The sequence below is a fragment of the Leiobunum rupestre genome, chromosome 8, assembly GCF_980474605.1.
Source record: "Leiobunum rupestre chromosome 8, qqLeiRupe1.1.hap1, whole genome shotgun sequence".
Taxonomy (NCBI): Eukaryota; Metazoa; Arthropoda; class Arachnida; order Opiliones; family Sclerosomatidae; genus Leiobunum; species Leiobunum rupestre.
Genome location: NC_143391.1, coordinates 36,075,985 through 36,103,291, shown reverse-complemented (window position 1 = coordinate 36,103,291; position 27,307 = coordinate 36,075,985). Strand labels below are relative to the sequence as shown.

Sequence of the window (27,307 nt, the reverse complement as noted above, 5' to 3'; positions counted from 1 at the left end):
TATTAACTCAATAATCCAAATCTTTGATATGTTTAAAGCGGAAAAATAATTATAAATTCTAATTCCTCTCAATATAGAAATAAAAATTCACTAAATATATTTAAAAAATTAATATCCACGTCGAAACCGCCTCCAGTGAGGTTTAAATTAATGTTCACTAATCTAAGTAATTTCTATTTTATTATTGTATAATTAGTTTGAAACCACGCCTCATAATGAAATTCTATTACTATATTTTTGGTGAAGTTCGGCCATTTGGATTTTTGCCTTGTTTAAATGCAGAAAAATACATAAAAATTCGAATTTCGCGCCCGTTAAAGATAGAAAAGCTCATTGAAATTCGAATTTCCCGCCATCATAGGCGCGCTGGATTAACAATAAGAGGCAAATGTTGAGAGTTTCGAGAGTGTCCCTCTTTCACGGGAGGGAAGCCGTGAAGAGTTCCAAAAGAGGGGGAAAACTCACTCTGCAGAGTGAACCGTAAAAACGAGAGGGAGAGGGAAAGAGTCACTCTCAATTCCCTCTTTCGAGTTTCCCTCAGAGTCTCGCCCATCTCTGGTAATCCCAGGCGTCCGGGAGGCAGAGTTTGTGGATGGCCGTGTGAGGACGACCACCAATCCCACAACGGGTGGTCGGAATACTTCCGCCACGGGTGTCCCCATCCCTGTCCCCACGTATCCCCCTGTTGGCGTGGCCGTTACACATATCTCGCCCTGATTAATCAGTTATTGTGCGCTGGTGTCTAAGGCCTTGGGTCGACACCGATGTGTGGATGTCAAAAAAAAAAAAAAACGGTGGAGCTGCTGTAGACGTATGCTTAAAAATAAAAATAATAGTTTGTATTTTCGTTTGTTCACGTAATTCAGTTAGTTTAGCTTAAAACTTTATCTTATGTCTTCCATTTTAAAAGCTGTAAAATTTTCCAGTTCGACGGGTTTCTTTGGAAAGTCAAAACATAAGAGTGAGCATCAATAAATTATCTTAAGCCTAGATACAGGAATCACTTATACATTCATTATAATTAGTTCACGACTAATTACAATGAAAGAAGGTTAACAAGTTGGTTCAAACACGCAATTTCTGGTTTAAAAAAATTTGCCTGTATACCATAAAATTCCCCATGGATAAATTAACGACTTTTCTTAACTTGGAATAAACAATTAAATGTGTTTTGCGGGCCCTCTTGGTTTTCTGGACCCGACCAAACGATCACCATGGTTTCAAACAGAAAATCCACTTCCTATATAGTTCTACCATTATCATAGGGATAGAAGGGTCGAATATTTGGTATAAATAACAAACACAAACAATCTATGGGTCAAGACTGTAAGGGATATAACATCCAATCTTGATGTTATGTTAGGGATATTTTGAACATCATACAAGACCTTCATGTGATTTTAATTGTAATATACTCTTTTAAGTGCTTATTTCCCTCACTCATAATCCCACCACACTTTTTTCTATGGGCATAATCATCCATGAATATAGTCTATACTTCAAATAATTTTATTAGTAAAAACGAAACAATTAAATCAAAATTATATATAGGCATTAGCAAAAGTAAATACACATAAAACAGAATGTCCCTAATTTGATCAGAACCTGCAGTATCAAATTTGATAATCTTAATCTGCTTTCCGCAGTGCCTACCAATTCGTGGTTCCAGTTGGGTCATTGAACAAGGTACTTGTGTTAACTAGCTAGATGATCCAACAAAGTTAAAAGAAGCTATGCAAAATTCCCCAGGATTGTTAAAATCATGTACTAGTTCTACAAATTCCTGTCCTTAATTACAAACTTTCTAGTCTTCTGACTGTTCGGATCTTTTGAGAAGAAGGAAACGAGGATTTTGTATCTAAGATTACATGGTTAGTATTTACAAGGGGCTATGCCTATTTACTTTCGAAATAAGAAGCCTCGGGTCATGACATTATTTCTCGTATTAAGTTGATTCCAAAACTTAATAATGGTACCTAATTAATCATTTGAATACTGTTCAACCATGTATTTGAATTAAGTTAATTAACAATTTTATCAAGTTCATACTTGTTCCATCGCCACATGGTGTCAGAAGTGTACGAGTGACGAGCACTGGCAGTGTTCTTAATGTAGTTGCTGTAAATGACTAAATCAGAAGAGAAGGTACCACCAAAGTCCTATGTTTCTCCTATTGCCATGACTACTGCTCTCATTCAAGTTGCATCTCCAGGCTGTTTCAACTTCAGCAATGCATTGGAAACGTAAGTTGGGGCTCAAGAATCAGCCTGAAGATGGACATACTAACCCTCCTCTACATTATGGGGAAAAATTGGAGGAAAAATTTCAAGCTTTCAAAATGTCAGATTAAGACTGCCAGAGCTACGATTGAAACAGTTTGATGATAACTTTGTATGAAAGTGGAATAAAATGTATGAGAGAGTAAGATTCAATCGCAGGAAGATGAAAGCCTTGAAGCTCACATCCTGGAACTTCATTCCTTGGCAGAGTTGAAGAGGTACCCTCATATGGGTCGTGGGTATTGGGGACAAGACGTTATCTGTGCAACTTCAATTTGACATGAGTTTAATGCTTAAGAAGACTAGACAAAAAGGGACAGGCAAACGTCAACAGTGGGCTATGAGCGAGGGGAAGTTCTCTGAAGAATCGACTCTGGGCATTGTAGACAAGCTGTAGGCAAAATCTCTGTTAAAGACAAATGAAAGACACTATGACAAATCCTGCTGCCGACCCGTGGATAAGGCAAAGCCAGTCGTACACTGTTCACCGCAAAAAGTTCAAGATGTAGAGACGATGTTTGAAGAGAAAGCCGTACCAAAGCCAAGAATGTCCGTGAGATAAGTGGTAGAAAGAACAAATCCGGTCAGTAGGAAGATGCATTCTTGGGAAAGGTGTCTGGAACAGATGGGCACCAAGTTAATGACGAGGAGGTCGTATTTAGGATCAACAAGGGAGTGGATCTGTCCCAAAATTCGACCATCTGACAGGTTATGATATGTGCAGTTATAAAGGTTTTTTTTCTCAAAAATCTTCCCTGCTTTTAGGCTTGTAAATGAGTCGTGAGATAAAGACAAATCAGAGGAGCTCCAGTGACAATATAGATCCATTAATGATTGGTATTGAGTTTGTTGGTCTGTTCAGTGGCCATGGCAAAATTTGAGAAGTGTACAAGATAGTGCTGCCCTTTTACATTAACAACTGATGGGTCGCCATTTAATGCGAAAGTTGAAGTATCAATTCAAGGAGATTGTCCAACAGTGCATCATTGAGTCAGTTTATGAGCTCAAAGATTTGAGCAGTCCAATCATGGTCATCTTAAAACCAAATGGGTGTATTCATGTTTGCTGAATTTTGTAAGCAGATTCGGGGGGAATTGTTTCAGGTATTTGCCATGTTCTGGGGAGCCTTCCAAATGCAAACATCTTCTCAAATTTGTCTTGTAACTCCAGTTATTGTAAAGTATCTCTTAACTAAGATAATGAAATAAACAACTTTTAATTTTTTATGAAATCTCTCATAACTTTGAGATCAGTCGATCAGAGCATTGAGGCCACAAAATCCAAATTTGCGTAGTAAGGGGTTCTGGAAATTGTGCGATAGATGATAGATTTCAATTCGCTGCTACCTGATATGATGAGTTCAAGAGGTTTTCACAAGATTCTTGTTTCCAGTCAATTTCATGTAGATAAAAATTTTATCAAAGTAACGGATTTAGCAATGCAATCAAAATGATCAAAAGGCAGGATTAAGAAACCAGAGGATAATCTACCTGGGTTTATGGCTTACCATGCAACACCCTTAGAGTATGTATATAGCAAAGCGGAGTTGTTGATGAACAGATGTCTACGATGGTTCCAGTTCAGCCATCACTGTTCCTTCCTGCACAAGATGTCCTGATCTTGGAAGTTTTACTATGATTATTGTCACAATGCCTACCTAATCTTTGAGAGTTGTATATTGTCACAAATAATGTCAAAGGGAAAATTTCTAAGGAACTGGTATCATCTCTTTCCATTGCCAAGTCAACCAGATCAGTCAGTGTGAGTTGGAAACAAACGGTCACTTTCCTGAGCAATAGCCTTCTTAAACCTATGCCTCGACTTGAAAGAAAAACGTATATTTTTCTGACATTTTGAATCTGCGGGCGTTGTACGCTAGATGGCGCTTAACTGAGGTAGTCCAAAGACTATATTAGACACTTAGGCCACAGACTAGGGTTAATTATTTTCTCTTTGGAAGGGATTTTTGTGAAATACTAGCGGATTGAGTGTCACCTCATTGATTTAAACTTCGTTATGAAAGGTATGGTAATTCTTCATATTACATTATTATTATTATAGTAATAAATTATTATTCTCAAATTATATATCTTTTAATTATATTTCAATAAATAAGCCCTTACCAAAAAATAAGTGGTCTAAGTAATATTTAAGTTGGTTTTAAGTTTGTATTTGAGACAAATAACAACTAAAAACTTACTTAAAAACAACTTAAAACCTTCTAAAAACTTACTTAAAATGTTACTTAATAAAGACCACTTAAAGCCAACTTAAAACTTACTTAAAATGTTACTTAATAAAGACCACTTAAAGCCAACTTAAAAAATAATATGTAATTTTCTGACCACTAAAAACCAACTAAATACCAACTTAAAGAAAAAGGCATTTTCCCACCAACTTACAACCAACTTAACTAGTTTACTGAAATATGCTGACCACTTAAAACCAACTTAATATCAACTTAAATGTGAATACCAACTAAAAACCAACTTATTTTTTGGTAAGGGAGTAATCATTGTAGTGAGGTTATTAACAAGCAGCTATTTAAGCCTTTGCCATTATTAATCATGGTTTTCTATTTAGGGTTCAAGAAAAACCTCCAAAAACTGTCGCCCTGGTGAAAGTATGCTGAATTAAAGGATGTGTTATGAATAAGGATTCTAATTTCAAACACCTTACATTAGGAATAAATGGAAGGATTGTTTTGGAATTAGTGTTCGTACGGGGACCCTGACCCCAAAAACCACCAACATTTTTCCCCGACCCCATCATCGCAGATAAAAATAAAGTCAGGGGTGTTATGTTTCGGGGTTAATTTTCAGGAATGTATGTTTTTAGTTTGAACTTAGGAATTGGAAAGGACCCTATTTTTTTGGTAATTTTTTTTTACTATAAACCTTCCACGAAATTATTTGGTTCTTTTAGTAGTAAATAAGCCAGTATTATTTTTTCGGCAGTGGCCTTACCTGATCCAAACTATTTTTTTTTGGGGATAGACTTACCCCAACCCCGACTAATGGTTTTTTGGGGATAGCTTAACCCTAACCTGATTTAATTTTGACCCCGTATGAACACTATTTGGAATAAAGTTCACAGACAGTGCGTGCCTCTGCAGCTTACATTTTAAGGAGTCTGACTATACAATAAGCACAAACAACATGAAGAGACTTCTTCCTGATATAGTGCCGTCCATTTATAATAGTGTTTTCGAACCAGAAGTTAAAATCTCTTGAAAAGATCGAACTTTAATTTCTAACGAAAAAAACCCATCAAATTATACCACTTAATGTATCAAGCCCATATATAAATTTATCCATAACGTCCACAAAAACACCTCATCTTCAAAATGTTATCAAAGATAATAAGAGTGCCCATTGGGAAGATTTCCAAAGAAAGTGTAATCCAAATTTTCCAAAAAGACTTGTGCTTGGAAAATTCAAACCTACACATATTATCCTAATTGATCAAGAATTGGAGAGTAGCATAAACTACAATGTATATATTCATCAATGCCAAGATAAAAATATACAAGTGTCTGTTGAGAAGAAAAAATATAACACCAAGAAAATGTAGCGAGATATAAATAAATCCTTAGCTATTCAAAGAAAACTGTCTGAAAACTTTCTTCAATAAAGCATCTTCATATGAAAACCGCTTATTGATATAAACAATGCTTAGCCTGAATATCACAGCCAATATCTTATTTTCTCACTGCTCGTAAGGTAGTGATAAACATGGACTTACTCAGTTAACATTTTTGTTAACCACAATTTTTTTTTGATTTCTTAATAGTGGTATTTATGTTGAAATAGATTTTGATAATTTATTTTTTCTTTAATTTAAACCTATTTAGCCTATTAGCTAATCAAACATAGGGTATCCTTTTTGTTATGTAAACCATATTTTTAATTCATTTGACAAAATCAGATTTGAAAAAATTGTTCTTATTATTTAAATGTAGTATACTATAACTCTCCCCCTTTTGTAACATTTAGGAATTTCAGACATCTAACCCTCTAAAACGGAAAATGTACTTTGCAGGCTTTCAATAGGCGCAATTACATTACCTAACAATATAACTACCCTTTTTTTTTATAAACCAGGTTTTTTTCTGAATGCAATAGTTTGTGAAAATCAGGATATGATTTCATTAACACCTCATTATTAACCTTTTGAAATGTAATTTGAAAAAGCATTTGAGGCCTGCAATGGTATATGTATCGAGTCAATAACAGAATATATTTCACGCAATAATGGTAATTAAAATTGGTAGATTATTTGCTTTTTTCCATGTTTCAGAATTGGCTGAAGAATGGGGAGAAGGTACAGGCAACAAAGAACCTGTATGTGATGGCATCACGTTTTATGTTAAATATTTGGGAAGTACTTTGGTTGAAAAACCAAATGACCAGCAATTAACAGCAGAAGCAATAAAAACTATAATATCAATGGTGAGAAAAATGGCTTTTAAAGTAGTATATGACTTTAAATCTAGGAAATTTTATAATTCATTTTCAATCAATTTTTTATTGGAATGAGCTTTGCCTTACAATTACTGCTTTACTTTTATTTCAAAGAAAAAACAGCACTGGTTGTGTAGAGTGCCATTTTTAGTTTTCCAAAATTTCTATCAATTCTACACTAGGTTAAAATGCTATTTTCTAAAGTGGTTCTTGCTGCATCACAGAAATCACATGGTAAAAATATTCAAACAATTTTATTTCAATACATTTCTCATAGAATTAAATATTAATTTATGTTGCATTTAGAATGTTATTAAACAAGGTTTTTCCCATGTGACCTATAGTATTTAGGTAGTTTTAACTATGTTATCAGTTATGTTTTCACTGACTATTATTTCATGATTTAGTCAAAAAATGAAATTCTGGCTTAGCTGTCAGTCAGCCGTAACTATCTACAAAATTTCATTAGAATCATGTGAGACTTTTTTTAATGATAATCAGCAAGGCACCACCCTAGGCCCAAGTCATCTAGCGACTTTAATTGCCTTTAATTAAGGTAGCCGGATTAAATTTTGTAGAAGGGTTGGTGGCAAGCCCTTCATGCCACACGAGCCAACAGCCCCCTACACTTACTATTAACGTTAACCTCTACAAGTTTTTATGGAAAGGGGAAACTGAAGAACTCAGGGGAAAAAACCTGTCGTGAACAGCGAAATAAAAGACTCGAACTTTTCCGACATAAAAACCGGTAAACCTTTTTCCTCTTATTTCAAAACAGAACTGGCCGTTAATTTATTTTTACACGCGCAAAAAATAACACCTTTTTTAACAGCAACCAAAAACTCACTTTCACGCGCCCGTGCGCTATATAAACATTTGAAAACGAATATAGGTACCTGTACTATACAAAATTACGATGTGTACAACCGAACATTCCGCCCGCCTTGAAATAACGAATTTCAAATGAGATAGTAAAAGTCCGAAAAGTTACATTTGCATACATAAATAACTCTTAGTAAACAGTTTGAATACAATTAAAATCAGTCTAGTGGTAACTGGCATAATTTAACTACGGGTCTTTTCAGTGATTTGTCAGAGGTTCTGACAGTTACGACGCGAACTTGATTGTCTTGTCCTGGATGAAGTTCAGTGATTCTTGCCATTCTCCACTTGGTTGGAGGTAAAACTTCATCTTTGAGCAAGACCAAGTCGCCGACTCGTAGATTCGGTTTTGGTGTAGTCCACTTTGGACGTTGTTGAAGGCGAGAGAGGAATTCATTTCGCCAACGGTTCCAAAAGTGCTGCAGTACTTGTTGGCCCAATTGCCAACGTGACAGGCGGTTGACGTTTTCAGAAGTGAGATCTGGTTCGGGTATTGCGGTGAGCGCATCTCCGATTAGGAAATGTCCAGGTGTCAACGCATTGTAGTCGTTTGGATCCGAGCTTAACGCCGTTAACGGACGTGAATTTAAGCAAGCTTCGATTTGGCAAAGAAGCGTTTGCATTTCTTCAAAGTTTAGAACCATGGTGCCAAGAACTCGTTTCAGATGATACTTGACGGACTTCACCCCGGCTTCCCAGAGGCCTCCAAAATGTGGCGCTGCAGGCGGGTTGAAGTGCCAATTAATTCCTTCGTCTGCGAGCCATCGTGATACTTGTTCGTTGTTGTTTGTAGAGACTATGAATTTGATGAATGTTTTCATCTCTCGATCGGCTCCTGTAAAGTTGGTTCCACAGTCGCTGTAAATGTCGGCGCATTTTCCTCGTCGAGCAACAAAGCGTTTCAATGCTGCCAGAAATGCTTCGGTGGTCATGTCACTGACAAGTTCAAGATGAATTGATCTTGTGGTAAAGCAAGCGAAGACGGCAATGTATCCCTTAAACCTGAGGTGACTTCGTCCCTTCATTAGTTTAAGGGTAAATGGTCCTGCGTAGTCGACTCCACACTTCAAAAATGGCCGAGCAGGATTTACTCTCGCTGGTGGTAAATCGCCCATAAGTTGCTTTACAGTGACTGCCTGCTGTCGTACACATGAAACACATCTTCTGATATGGAAACGTATGGCATCACGAAGACCGACGATCCAATAACGTTTCTGTAAGACAGAAGTTAGTAGTTGAGCACCTCCGTGAAAATGTTTTTCGTGCTCGTGTTGTATTAGAAGTTCTGTTAATTTGCTCTGTCTCGGTAACAGTGCCGGATGCCTTTGTTCGTATGGTAAGTTGGAGTGGCAAAGTCTGCCACCAACTCTAAGAATCCCATCTTGATCGATGTACGGACGCATCGAAAGGATTTTACTTTTCCGTGGTAATTCCTTGTTTTGTTTAAGGCAAGCTATCTCTTCGTTAAAACTGTTGCTTTGGACGACCCGAATCCAATGGGATAGCGCATTTTCGTTCTCTTCCTTCGATAAAGGTCCAGTAATCCTCAATTCTGTCGCATTTCGCGAATTGAAGACAAAACGTAGAATGTAGGCGGTGATATGAATGAGTTTTTTAAGCGCTGAAAATTTGGAAAGGAGCGTGAAATCCATTTGATGATGTGTTACTAACGAAATAATTCGTCTTTCCTCGGATAAACATTCATTTGGCTCTGAGAGTTCATGTAGTTCTTGCGTTGTTGCGGCGAAAATAAGGCATTGCGGTCCATGCCACCAGAGACCATGATTTCCCAGTTCGCTAGCGGATATTCCTCGAGAAGCGCAATCTGCAGGGTTGCTGTCTCCTGAAATGTGATGCCATTGCGCTCTCGGTAGTTTCTCGTGGATTTCTGACACTCGATTGGCTACGAACGTTTTCCAACGTTGCGGTGGAGCTTTCAACCAAGCTAGGACGATTGTTGAGTCCGACCAGCAATGAACATCAGCTATATCCAATCTCAATGACTCCCTGATCAGTTGAATCAGAGAAGCCAAAAGTAATGCACCAGATAATTCCAGTCTCGGAAGTGTGATTTGTTTGAGCGGAGCGACTCTTGTTTTCGCAGCGATCAGTTGAATTTTGATTTGTCCGTTGTTATTCACCGTCTTCAGGTATACGGCAGCTGCGTACGCTTTCTCCGATGCATCACAAAATCCATGCAGGCTAATGTCTGTAGCATTAGCTTGTGAAATGTGCCGTTGAACCGTAATGTTTTCAATTTCTGGTAAATCGGTTCGAAACGACCTCCATTTAGCTTCAAGTGGTTGGGGAAGTTGCTCATCCCAATTCAATTTTAGCTGCCACATTTCCTGTAACATAAGTTTCGCTCGAATGGTTACTGGTGCCAACAGTCCCAGAGGATCGAATATCCTTGCTGTATCCGAAAGAATCGTACGTTTAGTGATTGAACTTCTTGACGCTGGAGAAGTAACCATAAACGAGAAATTATCAGCCGAAGGAGTCCAATATAGGCCGAGAGTCTTGACTGATTCGTCGTTCTCGATGCATAGTGGCTTTTGTAAATCCTTCATGTTGGCTGGTAGTGTATCCAATAATGCAGCTTCATTCGACGCCCATTTCCTTATTTCAAATCCTGCTTGAGATGTAGCTTGAATGATTTCTGACTGAAGTCTTAAAACGTTCTCAATCGTTTCGTCTCCTGTCATTAGATCGTCCATGTAGAAGTCATTTTGTAAAGCCGAAGATGCCAACGGAAGTGTCTCTTTTAGGTCATGGCCGAGTTGCTTCAAGACTTTAGTTGCTAGGTATGGCGCTGATGCGGTTCCATATGTAACCGTTAGCAAACGGTATTCGAGCAAGGGTTCGTGTGAGTTGTTTCGCCAAACAATTCTTTGAAGATCGGAGTCGTCTGGATGTACTCTAATTTGACGAAACATTTTGGCAAGGTCTGCTTTCATTACAATGCAATGTTGACGAAAGCGAATAAGGAGGTTGACCAAATCATCTTGAAGTTTTGGCCCCACTAGCAGATGATCGTTTAGGGAAACTCCAGTTGTAGATTTGGCAGAGGCGTCGAACACCACACGAACTCTCGTGGTGGTACTGTCTTCTTTGAATACCGCATGATGAGGCACGTAGTAAGATGGATTGGTTTCGATTTTTATTTCATTCGAGGGAATGAGTTCCATATGTCCAAGGGCAATGTATTCCCCCATGAACTTGCGGTACTCCTCATAGAGATTCGGGTTAACACGTAGACGCCGTTCTAAGTGAGAGAATCGACGGATTGCCATTTGTTTAGAATCTCCAAGTTTTGGTGCATCGTTTATCTTTGGTAATCGTACAGTGAATCTTCCTGTAGAGTCACGTGTATATGATTCTTCAAAGTTCTTTTCACATTGAATTTCTGTTGGAGATAGTATTCTTCGAGGCTGGATGTCTTCTAGCTCCCAAAGATGTTTCAAATCTGCTTCCAATGTACAATGGTGGACCTTTATTTTCGAACTTCTTCCGGCCATCAGCAATGGACCGGAAACTGCCCATCCGAAAAGAGTATTAAAGGCACCTGGAAGACCTTCTTTCCCCTTGCAAATGCCATCTTGTAAGAGCTCTAGATACACGTCAGCACCTAGTAAAATATCCACTTGTCCAGGGCTATGAAAAGCTGGATCAGCAAGTGTTAAGCCTTTCAAGTGTAGACAATTTCCAGGATCGAACGGACTGTTAGGTAAATAATCCGTGACCTTTTTCAGGACGATTGCCTCGACGATGACCTCCGACGTGTTAATGATATTTGACTGAATATTCACCATGACACTGCCTTGAGAGGTGTTCATTCCGGTTGCTCCAATTCCGTCAACTGAGACGTTGAAACGTGTTCGCTTCAATCTTAGTTTCCTCGTGAATTGTTCCGTGATGAAACTGGCTTGAGAACCCGAGTCCAGAAGCGCTCGGGCTGGATAAAGTTGCTCGTCAAGTCCCTTGACTTGGACCATTGCGGTTGCCAAGATAACTTGGGTTGATCCAATTATTTCACGAGATGGGCATGAAACTACACCGGAGGTTGCCTTCGTCTTCGTTAATTCCTTCTCTTGATGTAGAAGTGTGTTATGTCGTGCGTTGCATTTCCTACAATGACCAGATTTGCAGTCATTGCTTTGATTACCGGTTCGTAAGCAATTGAAACACATGGCACTCCTCTTGACCATGTTCCAACGCTCGTCCGAAGATGCATTCAGAAAATTGGTACATTTGTATACAGAGTGTGTTTCGTTGCAAAAGTGACACGTCTCGCTCAGAGCACCATGATGAGCCTTTGTACTCGGTATCTGATGTAATGGAGGCTTCGACTTGATTGCAGTAGTTGTAGGCGGAGCTGCTGCTAAGGCTCTGGCCCGTTGTTCAAGAAATGTAACGAGATCCTCGAAAGTTGGTCTTTCGGTCCCCCTCAGGGAAAGTTCCCATTGTCGGCGAGATTCTGAATCCAGTTTTTCCTTTACAAGATGAAGTAGTATGGAGTCCCAATGTTGTACTGGTTCTTTGAGAACCTTGAGCGCCCTTATGCATTCGGCGGTGGTATCGATGAGCGTTCGTAAAGCGGATGAAGATTCTTGGATGACGTTAGTTTGACTGAAGAGACGTTTTACGTGTGCATCGATGATTTCCCGGGTATTGTTGAACCGATTGTTTAAGATATCCCAAGCTTCCAGATAATTAGCATCAGTTACCGGAATAGATTGAACTAGGAGCGCTGCTTCGTTTCGTAATGATGACTTCAAATACTGAAACTTCTGAGCTCCGGTGAGCGATTCGTTGTTGTGTACGGTGGCCGTGAAGAGATCATGAAATGGAAGCCAATCGACGTAACCACCGCTGAATGATGGAAGTTCCAGCTTAGGTAAACGTACATCACTAGCTGGTCTGACTTGTCTCACTGGAATATTTGCTGCTCTTTCATTTGATTCAGTGACGAGTAGGATTGTCAGATCTTCGAGTCGAGCGATTAGAGGGTTGTATTCATCTTCGTGATCCGCGAAGTCGTCGTCGTCGGGATTGATATTTGCAACTACGGCATCTTGAACCTCATCCAAGTCTTTCGAAAGTTTTTCCACCTTGTCTACATACAGCTTCAAGGCGACGTCAGATAGATTCGTTGCTGTTTGACCCACCGCATTTTCAATCCTGGTGATCTGTCCCTTGATAGCTGCTCTTCTCCTCACCAGAACATCCATGATGACTTATGTTGATTCGTTTACGATCGGGATATGATCGATGGTTTAAACGGTTTCCAACGGAGAATCCACGCTAATTTTCACTGTCTCTCACGGAAAGATAGCCGATTCGATGATTAGTTGAGGAACATAATCAAGTTGACGAATGTATCCGGCTCGACGGACCAAAAACTGTCGTGAACAGCGAAATAAAAGACGCGAACTTTTCCGACAGAAAAACCGGTAAACCTTTTTCCTCTTATTTCAAAACAGAACTGGCCGTTAATTTATTTTTACACGCGCAAAAAATAACACCTTTATTAACAGCAACCAAAAACTCACTTTCACGCGCGCGTGCGCTATATAAACATTTGAAAACGAATATAGGTACCTGTACTATACAAAATTACGATGTGTACAACCGAACAAAACCCTTTAACCAGTGAGGAGAGAACTTGAAAACTACGCAGAAGGGGTAGTTCCAAGTTTTTACCCAGTGCCACAAGCTGGGATCAAACTCGGTTCCTCTTGCTGTGAGGCGAAAGTGCTAACGACTCTGCCATAAGACTTAGTAAATTGCTTGACATGTGGTTTTTGAATATTTTTTTCAAATTGAAATATACTGTTAATCGTGATCCAAACACAACATGGTCTGATCTTGTTTATCCCTAGGGTCCCATAGTTTGTCAGTGGTCAAAAATGGGACAAATGCTAGTTTATTAATCTTATTTTGTTAAAAGTCCAACCTAATGTTCAATGCTCAAGCCTTGAGCTTTGTGGATCCTGGTTGATTTCCGGAGGAGCAAATTTCTATTAATTATTATTTTATATTCCTGCCATGTTTTATATTTATTGAAATAACATTAAACTATAAATCCCAAATTATAATGACTTCATAGGTTTTTTTGGAATTCATTTTCATATTTTTGCATTGTGCACATACCCTGACAAAAAAAAGGAAAAATTAATTCTAGAATAACGAAAAATAAGGAGTCCTGGTGGGCTACACAATTAATGGGATAAAGCAGGGCAAATGTAACCTCTAGAACTTTGCAAGTGGGCAGCTTACTACGTGAATCAGATGAAGCCAAAGGAAAATCAATGAAAAGTCTAATTGTACACTGTAATGATAATGCATTACTGCTAGATCCAGACTTATTCAACTTCTCAAAGAGAAGTATTTCCGGCTTATTGTAGAAATGTGCACGAACCACAAAACTATAATGAAGCTATTAATCCACTAAGTTAGAGAGTAAACGAATGTTCTGATATCATGGGTGTCAGACGAAGTAATTAAATTGAAGGTACCAAAAAAATAAGTAGTCTAGGAACTTGGTTTTAAGTTTGTATTTTAGACAAACACAAACTAATATTAACTAAAACCATACTTAAAAACCACTTTACACCAACTAGACTACTAAAAACCATATGGTGATTTAAAAGAGGTTTTTATGAGGCAAAATACCAGGTTAAGAGTTAAAATCCACAGAAATATTATCTGAGGTTATGTTTTTAACATTATATGGATTACCACTATGTTGAATTTATTTCATTCCACAGAGTCATATTCTCATTTATGTTGATTTGATTGTCCTGGTTTAGAATGAGAATTAGTTGGATGAGAAAATAGTGGGTATGGAATAATTTACCCAGATCAAAAGGGTACAAGTTTTGTATATATTTCACTATTTTTATGAAACCTAACTAGAATGTTTAAAATTAGTTCTTTATTTCAAAATAATCTCACAACATTGTTTTATTTAAATATTTCTTGTATTATATAGGTTACTAGCTGAGAAGCCCGGCTTTCAGCTAGTTGAGTAAATTGGGGTTTAGAAAACGGGAACAAAATGCACTTTACTTTAAATATGCAAATTAAATTATTTTTAAATAGTAAATAGGCATTTTTTTAAATTGCAAAGGTTTAATAGTGCAGAATATCATATCTTGTAATATGAATTCGGGTTTAGAATACGGGAACAAAATGCACTTTACTGCTCCGGACGGGCTTCTCAGCTAGTTGAGTAAATTGGGGTTTAGGAAACGGGAACAAAATACACTTTACTTTAAATATGCAAATTAAATTATTTTTAAATAGTAAATAGGCATTTTTATAAATTTAATAGTGCAGAATATCATATCTTGTAATATTAACATATATTTGATTTCTTTGATTAGCTTAAGATGTAATTATGATATATTTTTAGTTTCTCCGTTTGGAGTAAGTATGTACAGGTTATTTGCAGTTCCAACTCTTGAGCACGCCACATAAAGCATGGGTTTCCCGCAGTTTTAAGTGACTGTCCTTGCGTTTTATTAATTGTCATTGCGAAGCTAAGATTGATTGGAAATTGCAGGCGTTTAAAATCAAATGGCATATCGGTTGGTATTATGGGTATGCGTGGATTGAATACGGCCTGGCCAAAGGCGTCTGCGTTTCAGAGATAGAGAGGGGAGGGGGGGGGCTGAGAAAAGAGAACGAACTCAAGCGAAAAGGGTTGAAGGTCGTGCCATGCAGCAGCTAAGTGAGGCAAATTTTTTAAGTAAGTAAGTACCCTGTGAAACTGAGAAAATCCCATGCTTTTTTAAATGGAGATTTTTTGTTTTGAGAGATCAAAAACATTTTCGGTTGCCATGGGAAAACTAAAGCCCATTGCAACTTTTCCCTTTGGCAATTTTCATACTACCATAAGGTCTACCTAGCCCCCGAGTTTCAACAAAATCGGTGATAACCACCTCGGGTAGTCTCCTTGTAAGTTTGGTGATACTGGAAAAACTATGGGACCTAGGGAAAATGGCAGCTTCATTGATCATTCTTAACTTTTTATTTCAATATGATAAAATTTGTCGAAAGCCATTTTCCATAGAAAATGCTCAATGTACTTTAAAAGAAAAAACTTTTACGTAAACAAAATTGAGCCTAGAGCCTCAAAGGAATATAATCAAGCACTGAAGCTAATAAAAAGTTTGGTGAGTCATAAAAAGACACTGAAAGCAGGCAGTTGCAATGGGAGGAAGGAGCGCAAGCCAAAAATAAAGCTCAGAGGGGAAACCAGATGTATGGATATTATTGTACATGCAATAATTGTTGTAACCTTTAACACAAGAGCAAACTAATGTAGAAATAAGGGTGTGGTAATTGATATAAAAATGTTGTGGCTGAGTTTAAAGAAAAATGTGTGGTTTAATATTAACTTAATTTATTATTATTACAAAAGATAAAAATTTAAATTACATAATAAAACCGGACTGTTTTGATCCAAAGAGATTGAGTAGGTTCTACTGCAAATTAATTTTAATAAATATGGTTCAGTTAGTACCACCTTCTATAGAGTAACAGGGCAATTAATTTATTGCTGTCAAATATATAATAAAATTAATTTTTATTATAGGCTAAAGCTAGCGGGAAAAAACTTAAACGTGTAGCCATGAAAATCACTCCTACTGGAATTACAACCTTTGATATTGTGTCAGGTCAAAAACATGTGGATTTTTGCATATACAGGTAGGTTAATAATCTTTTTTCCATGAAAAAATTGAATATTGGTATTTGCTGGTTAAAACCAGATTTTTCATACAGTAATTTGGCCATGGTATCAGTGTTCTTTTATACATAAAAGGCTTTTTAAAGGCCCTGTTAACTTCTGCAATAAATATATTTTAGATAGCAGACAGTTATAACTTTACTATTATCTAAACCATGAATGAAGTTTACTAATTTGAAATTTATTTTCTAGAATATCATATTGCTCAGCTGATGCTGCTTATGAGAGGGTGGTGGCTTTCATATCAACAAATTCCAATGAAACTCTGGAGTGTCATGCGTTTCTCTGTTCCAAAAGGAAGGTGGCTGAAGCAGCCGCATTGACAATCTCTCAAGCTTTTAGCATAGCTTTTGAATTGTGGGAGCAAGCTAGAGAAGAAAGTGCTGCAGAAAGCCTAAAAGAAAACCATGAAGTATAAAATCAATTGAAACTAGTCATTAAATGTGAAATCGACCAGGCGGAAAAATGCCTAATTTTTTCTACAAATAAATTAGGTTAAGAAACGTAAGTTTCTCAAATTTTGAGACTCAAAAATTTTTTTTTTTTTAAAATTGGGATTTTTGGCTCTTCAATACGATTTTTTTAATATATTTAAATATGTTTTAAACTAATTCTCCAAACAAAATTAATGAAAATCAACATTGTAGACAAACGCAGAGCTGAACCTGAATCGGAAGTCCAAATTTAAAAATAAAAAATTTTGTATTAAATATTTGGGGGGGCAAGGTTGATTGTGATTTGCAACTTGTACTCCATCTGACCAACACTCAAATCCCGCTTAGACTCTTTTTGGTCGGTCGCTATGGCTCTTAACGCATTGGTGAGTGTAAATATGTTTCTCTGCGTTAACTACTAAAATTAATGTACAAAATAAAGCTTTAAACTTAACTTATATCGCCTTAACCATTGTTATTTAAAGAGGCTCAGGCCTAATTATGTTGTATTATTTCGATGTTTAACGATGAAACATTAACTTAAATTTACAGTTATTTGTCTTTCTGAGGTATTTTTAATGAGACATAAGTACCTTTGGCCCGAACACAGGTCTACTGGAATCCATATCGGTTACATGTCTACTCTTGGCTTACATCAACGAACTTCACAACCTATTTAAAAATGAAACTGGGTATAATGTCAAAATTAGCTGAACTTCAACCCAAAAACTGTGTCAAGCAAAGGCTCTCACTCTGTTTGCGTCTGCACAATTAGCCAGAATGTGAAATTAATGCTGTCTGCCATCGGTATGACCGACTACATGGAAAAATTGCTGTTGTTTGTATGTTCAACTGATTCCAAGAACTGTGTGTTACAGCCTTCGTCAAATATATGGCAGATATATTATCGGAGGAACTTGACGATGGTGATACAGTATCATATAAACAGTGGGTATCAACAGATAGGACGACACTAGTCACTCACCAAACAGTTTTATGACTTCTTAGATGATTTGAGTGAAAAAACTGGGAAGCTTATTACTCATCATTACATTGCTAAACACCAGGCAAGGTATTTAAAAGACCTAATATAACATCTAATCGTTGGTGAAGAGGTTATTGTTCTCCTTGATTTTGCCGAAAATTACTCATAGTTCAAGACGCAGCTCAGGGTTATCATTGGAACACAAGTCAAGCTACAATTCACCCCTTCATAGTTTACTTCAAGAACGCTCCTGATATTGAGTCCCGTAACTATAATAATTATAAGTGAATGCTTGAAGCATGATGTGGTTGCGGTTAATTTCTTCCAATCTATTATGGTAAAATATGTACAAAAACTACCTGATTTGAAAATAATTCACTTCTATAAAAACTGCAAAAATTTCTTTAACATTTGTTATCAAAAGTCTGACTTCGGGTTGAAGAAGCTCAGTGGAACTTTTTTGCCATGAGCCATAGAAAAGTGCGTGCGATGGTGCAGGGGTCACTATTTTGAAGACTCACAGGAAGATGAAGCCTTCAAAACCCCTTGGATAAACATTTTAACTCCGAAAGACCTTTTTAACTGGGCAGGAATGTCGTTTTACGTAGGAGCAACAAGGAGAATGCAACCCGTCAAAAGTCGTGTACATTTTTCATTGGTTAGACGCATTATCGCCTGCTGCCGTCAGAAGGGGAAATTCGGAAATTGTAAAACGTTCAGTGTAAAGGTTCGTCCAACGAAATTTGTACACAACACTGCATTAGCGTGTTTAAAGACTAGCTACATTCTCCTTTAAACGAAAGAAATAGCACATTCTGAGACCCTTAGAGAACTGTTAAGTGGAGCTAAGACCATTCTTTTGTACCAACTGATCTGTGTCATATGAAGATTTCAAAGCTTTCGGGAGACTCGGATACTTTCACAGTGCTTGTTGGTTTTAAAACAATGGAAACCTCTTTACTAATTAAATTTGGACTTCAGGTTCAGATGTGTATTTATGTCTAAAATGTTAATTTTCATTAATTTCTGTAAATTAGTTCAAAACATATTCAAAACTTCGTATTGAAGAGCCAAAAATCTCAATTTTTGAAAAAAAAATATTTTGAATTTTTTTTTCGAGTCTTAAAATTTTAGAAACTTAGTTTCTTAACCTAATGTATTTGTAGAAAAATATCATATAAATAAAAAATTCGGCTTCGCTGAATATCAACACCAACGCATTTCTGTGACAAAATTATTTTGCGGAAATAAAAATTCACAGATATTAATTTTTGAAAATTAACTTTCTATTGAAAATTAACGTTTTCTAGCGTTACTTTTGCGTTTGTGGTGTATTAAGACACGAAATTTAACGTCTCTGTAATACTGGGTTTAGACAAAAGTATATCCAATTATTTTCTTGGTAATATGTCCTCTAGGTCCCGATGCTATATGGCCCATCGTGATAGCAAGAATGGGGTTGGGGTGGCGCCACGCGCCCTCGGAACCAGAGCGAAGTGAACGTGTGGCGCTGTCAGGCGCCAACACTTTGTTTATGATTATATTTTGGTATTGTGTTAATTCCGAAAGCCGTGTCCCTCGGTGACACCTGGGTCGATAATTCACCCTAACTGTTGGAAAAGCTCGCTGGACTCCAATACGACCCCGATTTCAGTCACTTTTCCGTGAACCATTCCCTTCACTTTATAGATCCTCAAACCGGGGTCCACACGAACCGCATTGAAGGACTTTGGACTCACGCTAAAAGGGCCCTTCCTCCTTCCGGTCGAAGGAAACGTTTTATCCCGGGGTATTTGGCCGCAGTAATGTTCCGCAGTTGCGCAAATGTCTAGGGGAAAATTTCTTTTTGGCATTTTTGAAGTCAGCAGCTACCTTGCACTCTCCTGCTCCTTGACCATGTAACTAACATTTAACTTCTGTAAATAAAAATTGGACAGTGCTTTACTTTTATTGCATATTTATTTCTTTTGAGCCCATCGCGTGTCCTAATTCACCTACAACTATGAAGCTGGCCGAATAATCCAAAAAAGCGGACAAGCGTTGGTGTGTTGGTATTTTGCCCCCATCGCGTATCCTACTTCACCTACAATTCAGCGGCCCGCATATTAGCGGAAAATAACAAAATCAATTTTTAGGAAACAGCAAGCAACTTAAAAATACAGTTTGAGTGTTATTGTATGGAAGAAGTTGGTAGTTTGGGGTAAAAGGTGTACTCTTTTCGTCCCAAAGTGAACGAATAGTTTTAGCCTAACATCTCCGTGAATTTCCATTTCCACAAAATAATTTTGTCACAGAAATGTTCAGTATCGTCTAGAGTATCCAAAAAAATTAAAAATAACGGACGTGCGTTGGTTTGTTGATATTTTGCCAGTAGTGCCAAATGCAATACTAATTTAAATATATAAATATACATTTAAATTAAATTTTTGGTTCCCTGGTTTTAAAACTGGGTGGATGTATCATCTATTGCAGATCAATGTGTTTCTAATTTTTTGTGTATTACATAACTGTTTTGTGTTAGAATTTCAATGAAAATGAAACACAGCCTGAAAATATTATAAATTCTGGATTCAAATCAAGTGGATTGGAATGTGCGTTAATAGACTTAAAAGATGGAGACTCTGCATGCAACACCATGAAAAAATTGGTATGGTTATTTCAACAAAATATATTTGTATATACTTCGAATGTCTAAGATTACACTGTGCTGAGAAAGTAATGGCAGAAATAGGTGAGGGATAAAGTAAGTCAAATACGTGTTTTCAAATTCCAGAAGCCGCTTCTGTAAAAACCACTGACTATTGAAAAAACATACCAGAAAAACCTAATTTATTCTCTTACCAAAGTTTCTGGTTACACCAGAGATACTGACAATATAGAGATATGAAACTCCGCCTGAATAGCGACCCCCGGAATTTAAAAAAAATCCTGAAGGGAGCGACGTCTAACGGCCGGTAGAAAGCTAATTTTTCGAAATCCCAAACAGCAGATTTCAGACGCAAAAATTTATATACGCGTTTTGTCTTAGAAATTATCATCTTGAGGGTTTAATTGTATCAATAAAGAAATATGCCTGGAAGTAATTGTTCTGTAAAATTTTGTAACAGTTCCAAAGAAAAGCAAAGGATCTCCTTGTTTAAGTTTCCAAAAGAGAAAGAACAGTGGGAAAATTAATTAATGGCTTTTGTTAGGCCTATCTTTAATATGTGGTTTTTCAATAAACTTAGCTCTGAGAAATGGCTGATAATGTCGGAAGAAGCAATCTTTATTTGAAAGATGCGATACATTTACATAATAATAAAATATGCGCCCTACATTTTGAGGATTCTTGTTTTGTGAATAGTACAGACAACCAACGAGCCAGCCCTCTACCACATAAATTTCATCCCCCCAAATCCGGTTTTCCCCCGCGCATTTAAGTCTATTATTACAAATGCAGTGGTGCCAGATCTTTTGGAAATTATTAATTATTTTTAATTTTATAACGCTAGTACGGTGCACCCAACAGCCTAGGAATCGTAGCACTACCAAAAGAAAAATCTATATAGTTTAGATCTCAAAACGTAATTATTATACTTTAATAATGGAAATTAATTCAGCGCCGAAATTAAATTTATCGGCGTTTCGGCGTTATCTAAATAATCGGCATCGGCAGCGCTATCCTCTAGCGCCAGTGAAAGAGCGAAGGAACCAAGGGGGGCAATGCCCCTCCCTAGAATTTTACTGGGAGGGGCAACTAATACTATTGTCCCCTCCAACATTTTTGTCAGTTGAAATCTTCGCAAGGCTCAAATTATCATTTTAAAAGCATATAAAGCTTATAGAACCTCAACTGTGTTTAAATTTCAGTCTTTTCCCGCCAATGTTTATAGTAGAAAAATGTACAAATGCATTCAGAAAAGCTACACTCCATTAAAAATTCAAAACCATTCTCCAGACCCCTTTTGGTTTCACTTTGCCCCCTCCAACTTCTAGAACGTTCCTACGCCCCTGAAGAGCGCAACAATAGACCTACAAAAAGGAACTGTGTTTCAGTTGCAGCAAGTTCCAGCGAAACTATATCTACAGAACAGGATTGTAATAAGTTTCATTCGAAACAAATATTAAATTTTAACATGATTTTCTTTATCAGTGGAAATTCCTACAATTGAAATTCAGCCGGCTACTAAACCTAATATCGAGACAAATTCCTTCTTAACATTGACTTATATAAGACCCATATAATAATTCCAGATGATTATGATGAAAGTCGCCTTCCATCAGCAAATAATTATTATCCCAGGGCATGTTCGGAGGAAGACTTTCATATTTGTAAAAGTTCACTTGAAAGCCTGGAAAAAAAACACACTTATCTTACATTTCAGAATGTCTTATCACGCTGTAATAAAAACCACAATTGTGAATCATGCAAAACCAAACTTGTAGATGAAAAACAAACACTCAACCAGTCAAATATATTAGCATCATTTAAGTCTCGTGATACATCAACATTCAGTGGCTTGACAATACCAACTGAAAGATTCTTGAGCTATGTATCTGAGATCAATGACAAGTTTGATACACTTTTCCCAATGGTAATACAAATGAATAAAGTCAAAGAGAGGATTACCAGAATTATTTCAAGAACAATCGATCAATCTTGGTTTATTTCAAAAGATGAGATGCATCAGCATGTTCCATGTGTTGATTACTTGAAAGAAATAACCAATTTTTTGGTACAACTTTCCATTCGTAGTACATTGGAAAAACATAATTTAAACCACAAGTATGACAAAGCCCAGAAACATCTAGATCGCAAATTGCTTAAGGTTCAACATTAACAAATACTTACCAATCATTTTTGTCGTTAACCATTTCGATAACATATACTTGGATTAATAATATTCCAATTATTTATCCCATAAATACCGTTGGATTAATGATCATTAATTTAACCTCTGGCCCTGATTCAAGTAACAAAGGTCTAAAATAACAAAAAAATAGTTAATATATGAATTTTCTTAAAATAATTAAATATAATTAATTAAAAACTTACTTTTTATCTTATCTTAATAAATTATATTGAAAATCCTCTAAGCAATCGTATTTCTTTATTAAAGCTGCACATATGATTCATTGAATTTCATTAAAAACGTAAACCTACTACAAATAAACACTGGAGAAAAAGCTTTGTCCCGGCTGATAGATGGCGCTGGCGTTAACGAAAAAATAAGGGGTGACAGCGATGTATAGGGAGTTTCATATCTCTATATTGTCAGTATCTCTGGTTACACATAAAACATGTATTTAGATTGCTAAAATGAGATAAAGAGGATGTGAAATTGAGCCAAGACTTAATGACCCATGTAAACCACACACATTTCTATGGTATTCATCAGTACTTGAAGTCTTGGACAGTACGTTAGTTTGGGTTTTTGGCAAACAAACCTATATTAGGTCAAAATTGTTTAGATTTCCAAAGCTTATATGGAGACTAAATATTTGCTGTATATTTTCAAAAGGGCGGGCATCATGTCCCTGATGCATTTCTCATATTTAACACATTTGATGGTTTCTGACCAAGGCTTAGCATTAATTTTATTTCATATTTTTTTCAAATGAACAAAAATAGTTTAAAATATGAAATTTAAATTTCAGGACATTTTCGCCTAGTTTTGCCGAATCCTTAAATAAAACAACCTCAAGACTTGTCTCACATAAAAACCCTTCTATTATTCCGATTGGTGGAAACGTTTCCCGAAAATTAACATCTATAGTATAGGCCTATCACAATTTAAATAATTCCCTTACAACAATAAGGCTCAACCAGTTACAAGGATTAAAGTCTATTGTGATTTAAGTATTTTTTAAAGACTAATGAGCTCCAGTTAAACCAATAAATCGTGGGAGTTTCTTGTTGGTTTATAAAATTAAATATTTTTCATTGTGGCTACAATAGTGCCACACTTGACAGGGTCTTTTTGGTGTAATACTGAAAAGCTGGCCTCCAAGATGAGTTTTTCTTTTTCAGACCAAAATTTTCTGCCTTTGAGCAGATGGCTTTAAAAACTTTTCCAATAGACATGGGCTGGGTTTAGTAAAGCTCAACGAAAATATCATAAAAATATTTTCATTGAGACCGTTGCTAAACGGGACGTAGGATCTTTTTGAATGTTTTTTGATAATTTCTCTAAAATATCATCTGTCATGGCGTCTGCAGCTAGCCTTCCTCTATGCTATTGAGCAACAAAAACACCTGCTTTTAAATGAAATGCAAAAAGCGTACAGTGAGCGTTACTGAATGCTGCCATGGACACTTCCGACCAAAATTTATACAAAACCTATAGGTTTAAGAATAACATTTATGTACTCATTAGTCAAAGCATTAACTTTGAAAAGAACATTGTTTTCCCCTTATTATTGCAATTTCTTCTTTTCCATGGGCGTGGGGGGATTAAAAATTACATTGTATGGTCAATAAAATATATTAAGTAAAGAAAATGTCATATTTTTAAATTTGTAATTATTTTTAATTTTGTCATTTTATTTTGTAGGGTTTGTCTTTGGATTCGAATCTCAATGATAGTTTTTCTAAGTAAGATTAGTGTCAGTAATTAAGAGCCATGCAATTAATACCATGGGTTTTCAGATTTCAATGAAAATTGGTATAAATGGTATTACACCCATATTAACTATTACTTAATTTTTTTTAGTAATAATAATAATAATAATAATAATAATAATAATAATAATCAGCTAGGCTAATACCCAAGGCACCACCTTGGGCCTAAGTCATCATGCGACTTTTGAAGCCCTTAATTCAGGTGGCCGGGTTAATTAGATTAATATTAAATTGATGAAATTTGATAACAGCTACAACTATCCCTAATTTTGATTTGACCAACGCAAAAAATGGAAAAATATTAATTTAAAAAAAAATTGATTTACTATTTTTGTCACTTGCGTTTACAAAAAAAAAACAAAAAAAAATTGATTTACTATTTTTGTCACTTGCGTTTACAAAAAAAAAATTTGGTTTCCAGTAATACTATTTATCGGGGGATTGGGGATAATGATATTCAGCGTTTATTTAGTTATTATAATACCATTCTGACCAATATTCAATAAAATCTAGCAACCCATGGACACCTGTTGGCCATTCTGCATGGAATTACACTTTACATAATTTTCTAAGTATACATTTTTCATGGTTAGGCTAGCAGAATCAAGAAACCATCCAATTTTAGCAACAAATGTGAGTTCAGAAGTTTTAGATGATATTTCACATTTAGTTCAGTTGCAAGACAAGGACCCATTTATGCAAGATCAAGTTGATGACCTTCTGTTACTGTGATTTTAAACAATGTTTAAGTAACTTAAACTTTTACTAAGGAAGAGTTGAATCTCTATGTATAGTGGGCCTGCTAATAATTACATTTTAAAGTTTTAAAAAAAACCATGTACTGAAATGAAACTTAAGGTATTATACCATGTTTGTGGATTAACATAATCAAAGGATATTTTTTATGGATGTTACTCAACATTTTGAACTAACTATGTATTAAGAATAACTGTGGCATGTTGTGTTTTTCATGTGATTATTGCTTTATATTATTGAAGTCTAAAATGTTAAAAAAAATTAGTAGGCAATATAATATTTCAATTTAGCTCTCTTTAATCTTGGTTATTTTTATATCTTAAACAATGTTAAAATATTTATCCTTTTACATCTGCAGTCATAGTAATTAGATAATGCATAGTGTTTTAGAAGGTTTGCAAAAATTTTAAGGAGTTGTAGGGGGTGAGTTGAGAAGTATGCCTGTTTTTTTTCTCATTTTCCTATGATGAGTTAAAAGAGCGCCAGAGAGCTTCAAAATGTGGCCTACTAGCCCATGGAAGTAGGCTGCAACAAGCACAAAACCAAGCTGTAGGGACCTATCACACGAACCCAAACCTTTATGTTCGCATCTCCCTGCTGCTTGGTTTTGTGCTTGTTTCAGCCTACTTCCAGGGACTAGTAGGCCACACTTCGAAGCTCTCTGGCGCTCCTTTAACTCATCGTAGGAAAATGGAAAAAAAACAGGCATACTTCTCAACTCACCCCCTGCAACTCCTTAAAATTTTGAATAACCTTTTGAAACACCCTGTATATACATATTCACTAAGCATATGATTATGTATTGAAGACAATCAAGTGAAGTTGAAAAATCTATTGGATTTGTAAGCTATTCTAAACTTACATTGTAGAACTAAACCATAAGTAATTTGAAACTTATATCATGAAAATGTATATTTTACTTGAAATTAATGAAAACTGGTAAGAGCTTGACTTTTTTAACTTTAAAAGTCTGGAATGATAGTTTTTAATTTTAACAATATGCAAACTTACTGTACTTTTTAAAGGGCAACGCAAGTAGCCAGGCAGGAGGTAAATTTTCTTATAGATAAAAAGAACGACTAGGCACGCGCTATCTGCCATAGCCTTTCCCCCTGTTAAAAAAGCAGAACCATATTTGACAAATTTATTTTGTATAAATGCACCTCTCGCGGTTCTTATGCGATAGCAAAACCATGCATTCCGACGAAAGTAAAGTTTACAAGGTTACTGACAAATCGGATTAATAATAGGACTATTATTAATCAAAGGTGTGAAGCTATAATTAGCGGCAGAGATATACCGCGTACAAGGCCAAATGTTTCAACTTCCATAATTGAAAATATGCAATTGGCAAATAATTTTTCCAAAACATAGTTAAATCGAAAATATCAACGTCAAACTCTCTAAAACTAACTCAGTTCTTTTCTCCATAATAAATAAATTAACCTAAGCCTAAAATCCTCGGTTCGTTGGTGTTGAGCTAAGAAAATCGAATAATTGACGAATGAGAGTGAAATTGCACCACGTGGAAAAGGTTTCCGCATGGTATAAAATCCTCCTTGGAAAACCCACTTACGACTTGTAGAAGAAAACATAGTTCCAAATCAAGCCCCTCCCTTACATGGCCACTTGCGTTGCCCTTTAACTGATGAACAAATTTTTTAAAATGTGCCCAAAAGCAGATTACATTCTGCTTGATGATATTACCTGAAATTGTTACGTGCATCAACTTAAGGTTTTGCATATAAACTACCCTTTATGTAATCGACAGTGTATGTACAAAGCTAACCTAGCTTACTGAGTTACCACTTACGTTAACCTGTAAAACATCAATAAATTTTCTATTTAATACATACATTTTGACATTTTATCATTTCTGTTTTCAAATAAATGCTAATGGCTTGTAAGATCAATATTAATAGTTAGAGAACACAAGGTTCGACAATTGGAATAAGTACTTGTATGGTCATTTACAAACATATCCTGTCATCTCATACATCACCACTCCCAGGGGGGGTAGCGGCATATTTGACCCCTATGAGGTATGATTTCTTACCTTACAGGACAAGGCACCAATTTAATCTAGGAGCAACAAACACACCCACACAAGGAGAACGCAACCCGTCAAAAGTCGTGGATTTTCTTGTGTACG

The 27,307-nt window shown here is 36.3% G+C and overlaps 1 protein-coding gene across 3 annotated transcripts; it reads left to right on the top strand.

The window, feature by feature from the left end:
* The first annotated feature begins 803 nt into the window (after positions 1 to 803).
* On the top strand, positions 804 to 26,973 carry LOC149933302 (low density lipoprotein receptor adapter protein 1-B-like). Of its 3 annotated transcripts, XM_090156239.1 has the most exons (7): positions 804 to 961; positions 6,579 to 6,730; positions 16,227 to 16,339; positions 16,572 to 16,791; positions 20,320 to 20,445; positions 24,332 to 24,372; positions 24,993 to 26,973. In XM_090156239.1, the coding sequence occupies exons 1-7, from the start codon at positions 892 to 894 to the stop codon at positions 25,129 to 25,131; spliced, it is 861 nt and encodes a 286-aa protein (XP_090012365.1). In that variant the 5' UTR covers positions 804 to 891; the 3' UTR covers positions 25,132 to 26,973. The 3 variants fall into 3 exon arrangements, with proteins under 3 accessions (XP_090012365.1, XP_090012366.1, XP_090012367.1); XM_090156240.1 differs by lacking the exons at positions 24,332 to 24,372; positions 24,993 to 26,973 and adding an exon at positions 23,089 to 23,124; XM_090156241.1 differs by lacking the exons at positions 24,332 to 24,372; positions 24,993 to 26,973 and adding an exon at positions 20,572 to 21,010.
* Positions 26,974 to 27,307: the final 334 nt, after the last annotated feature.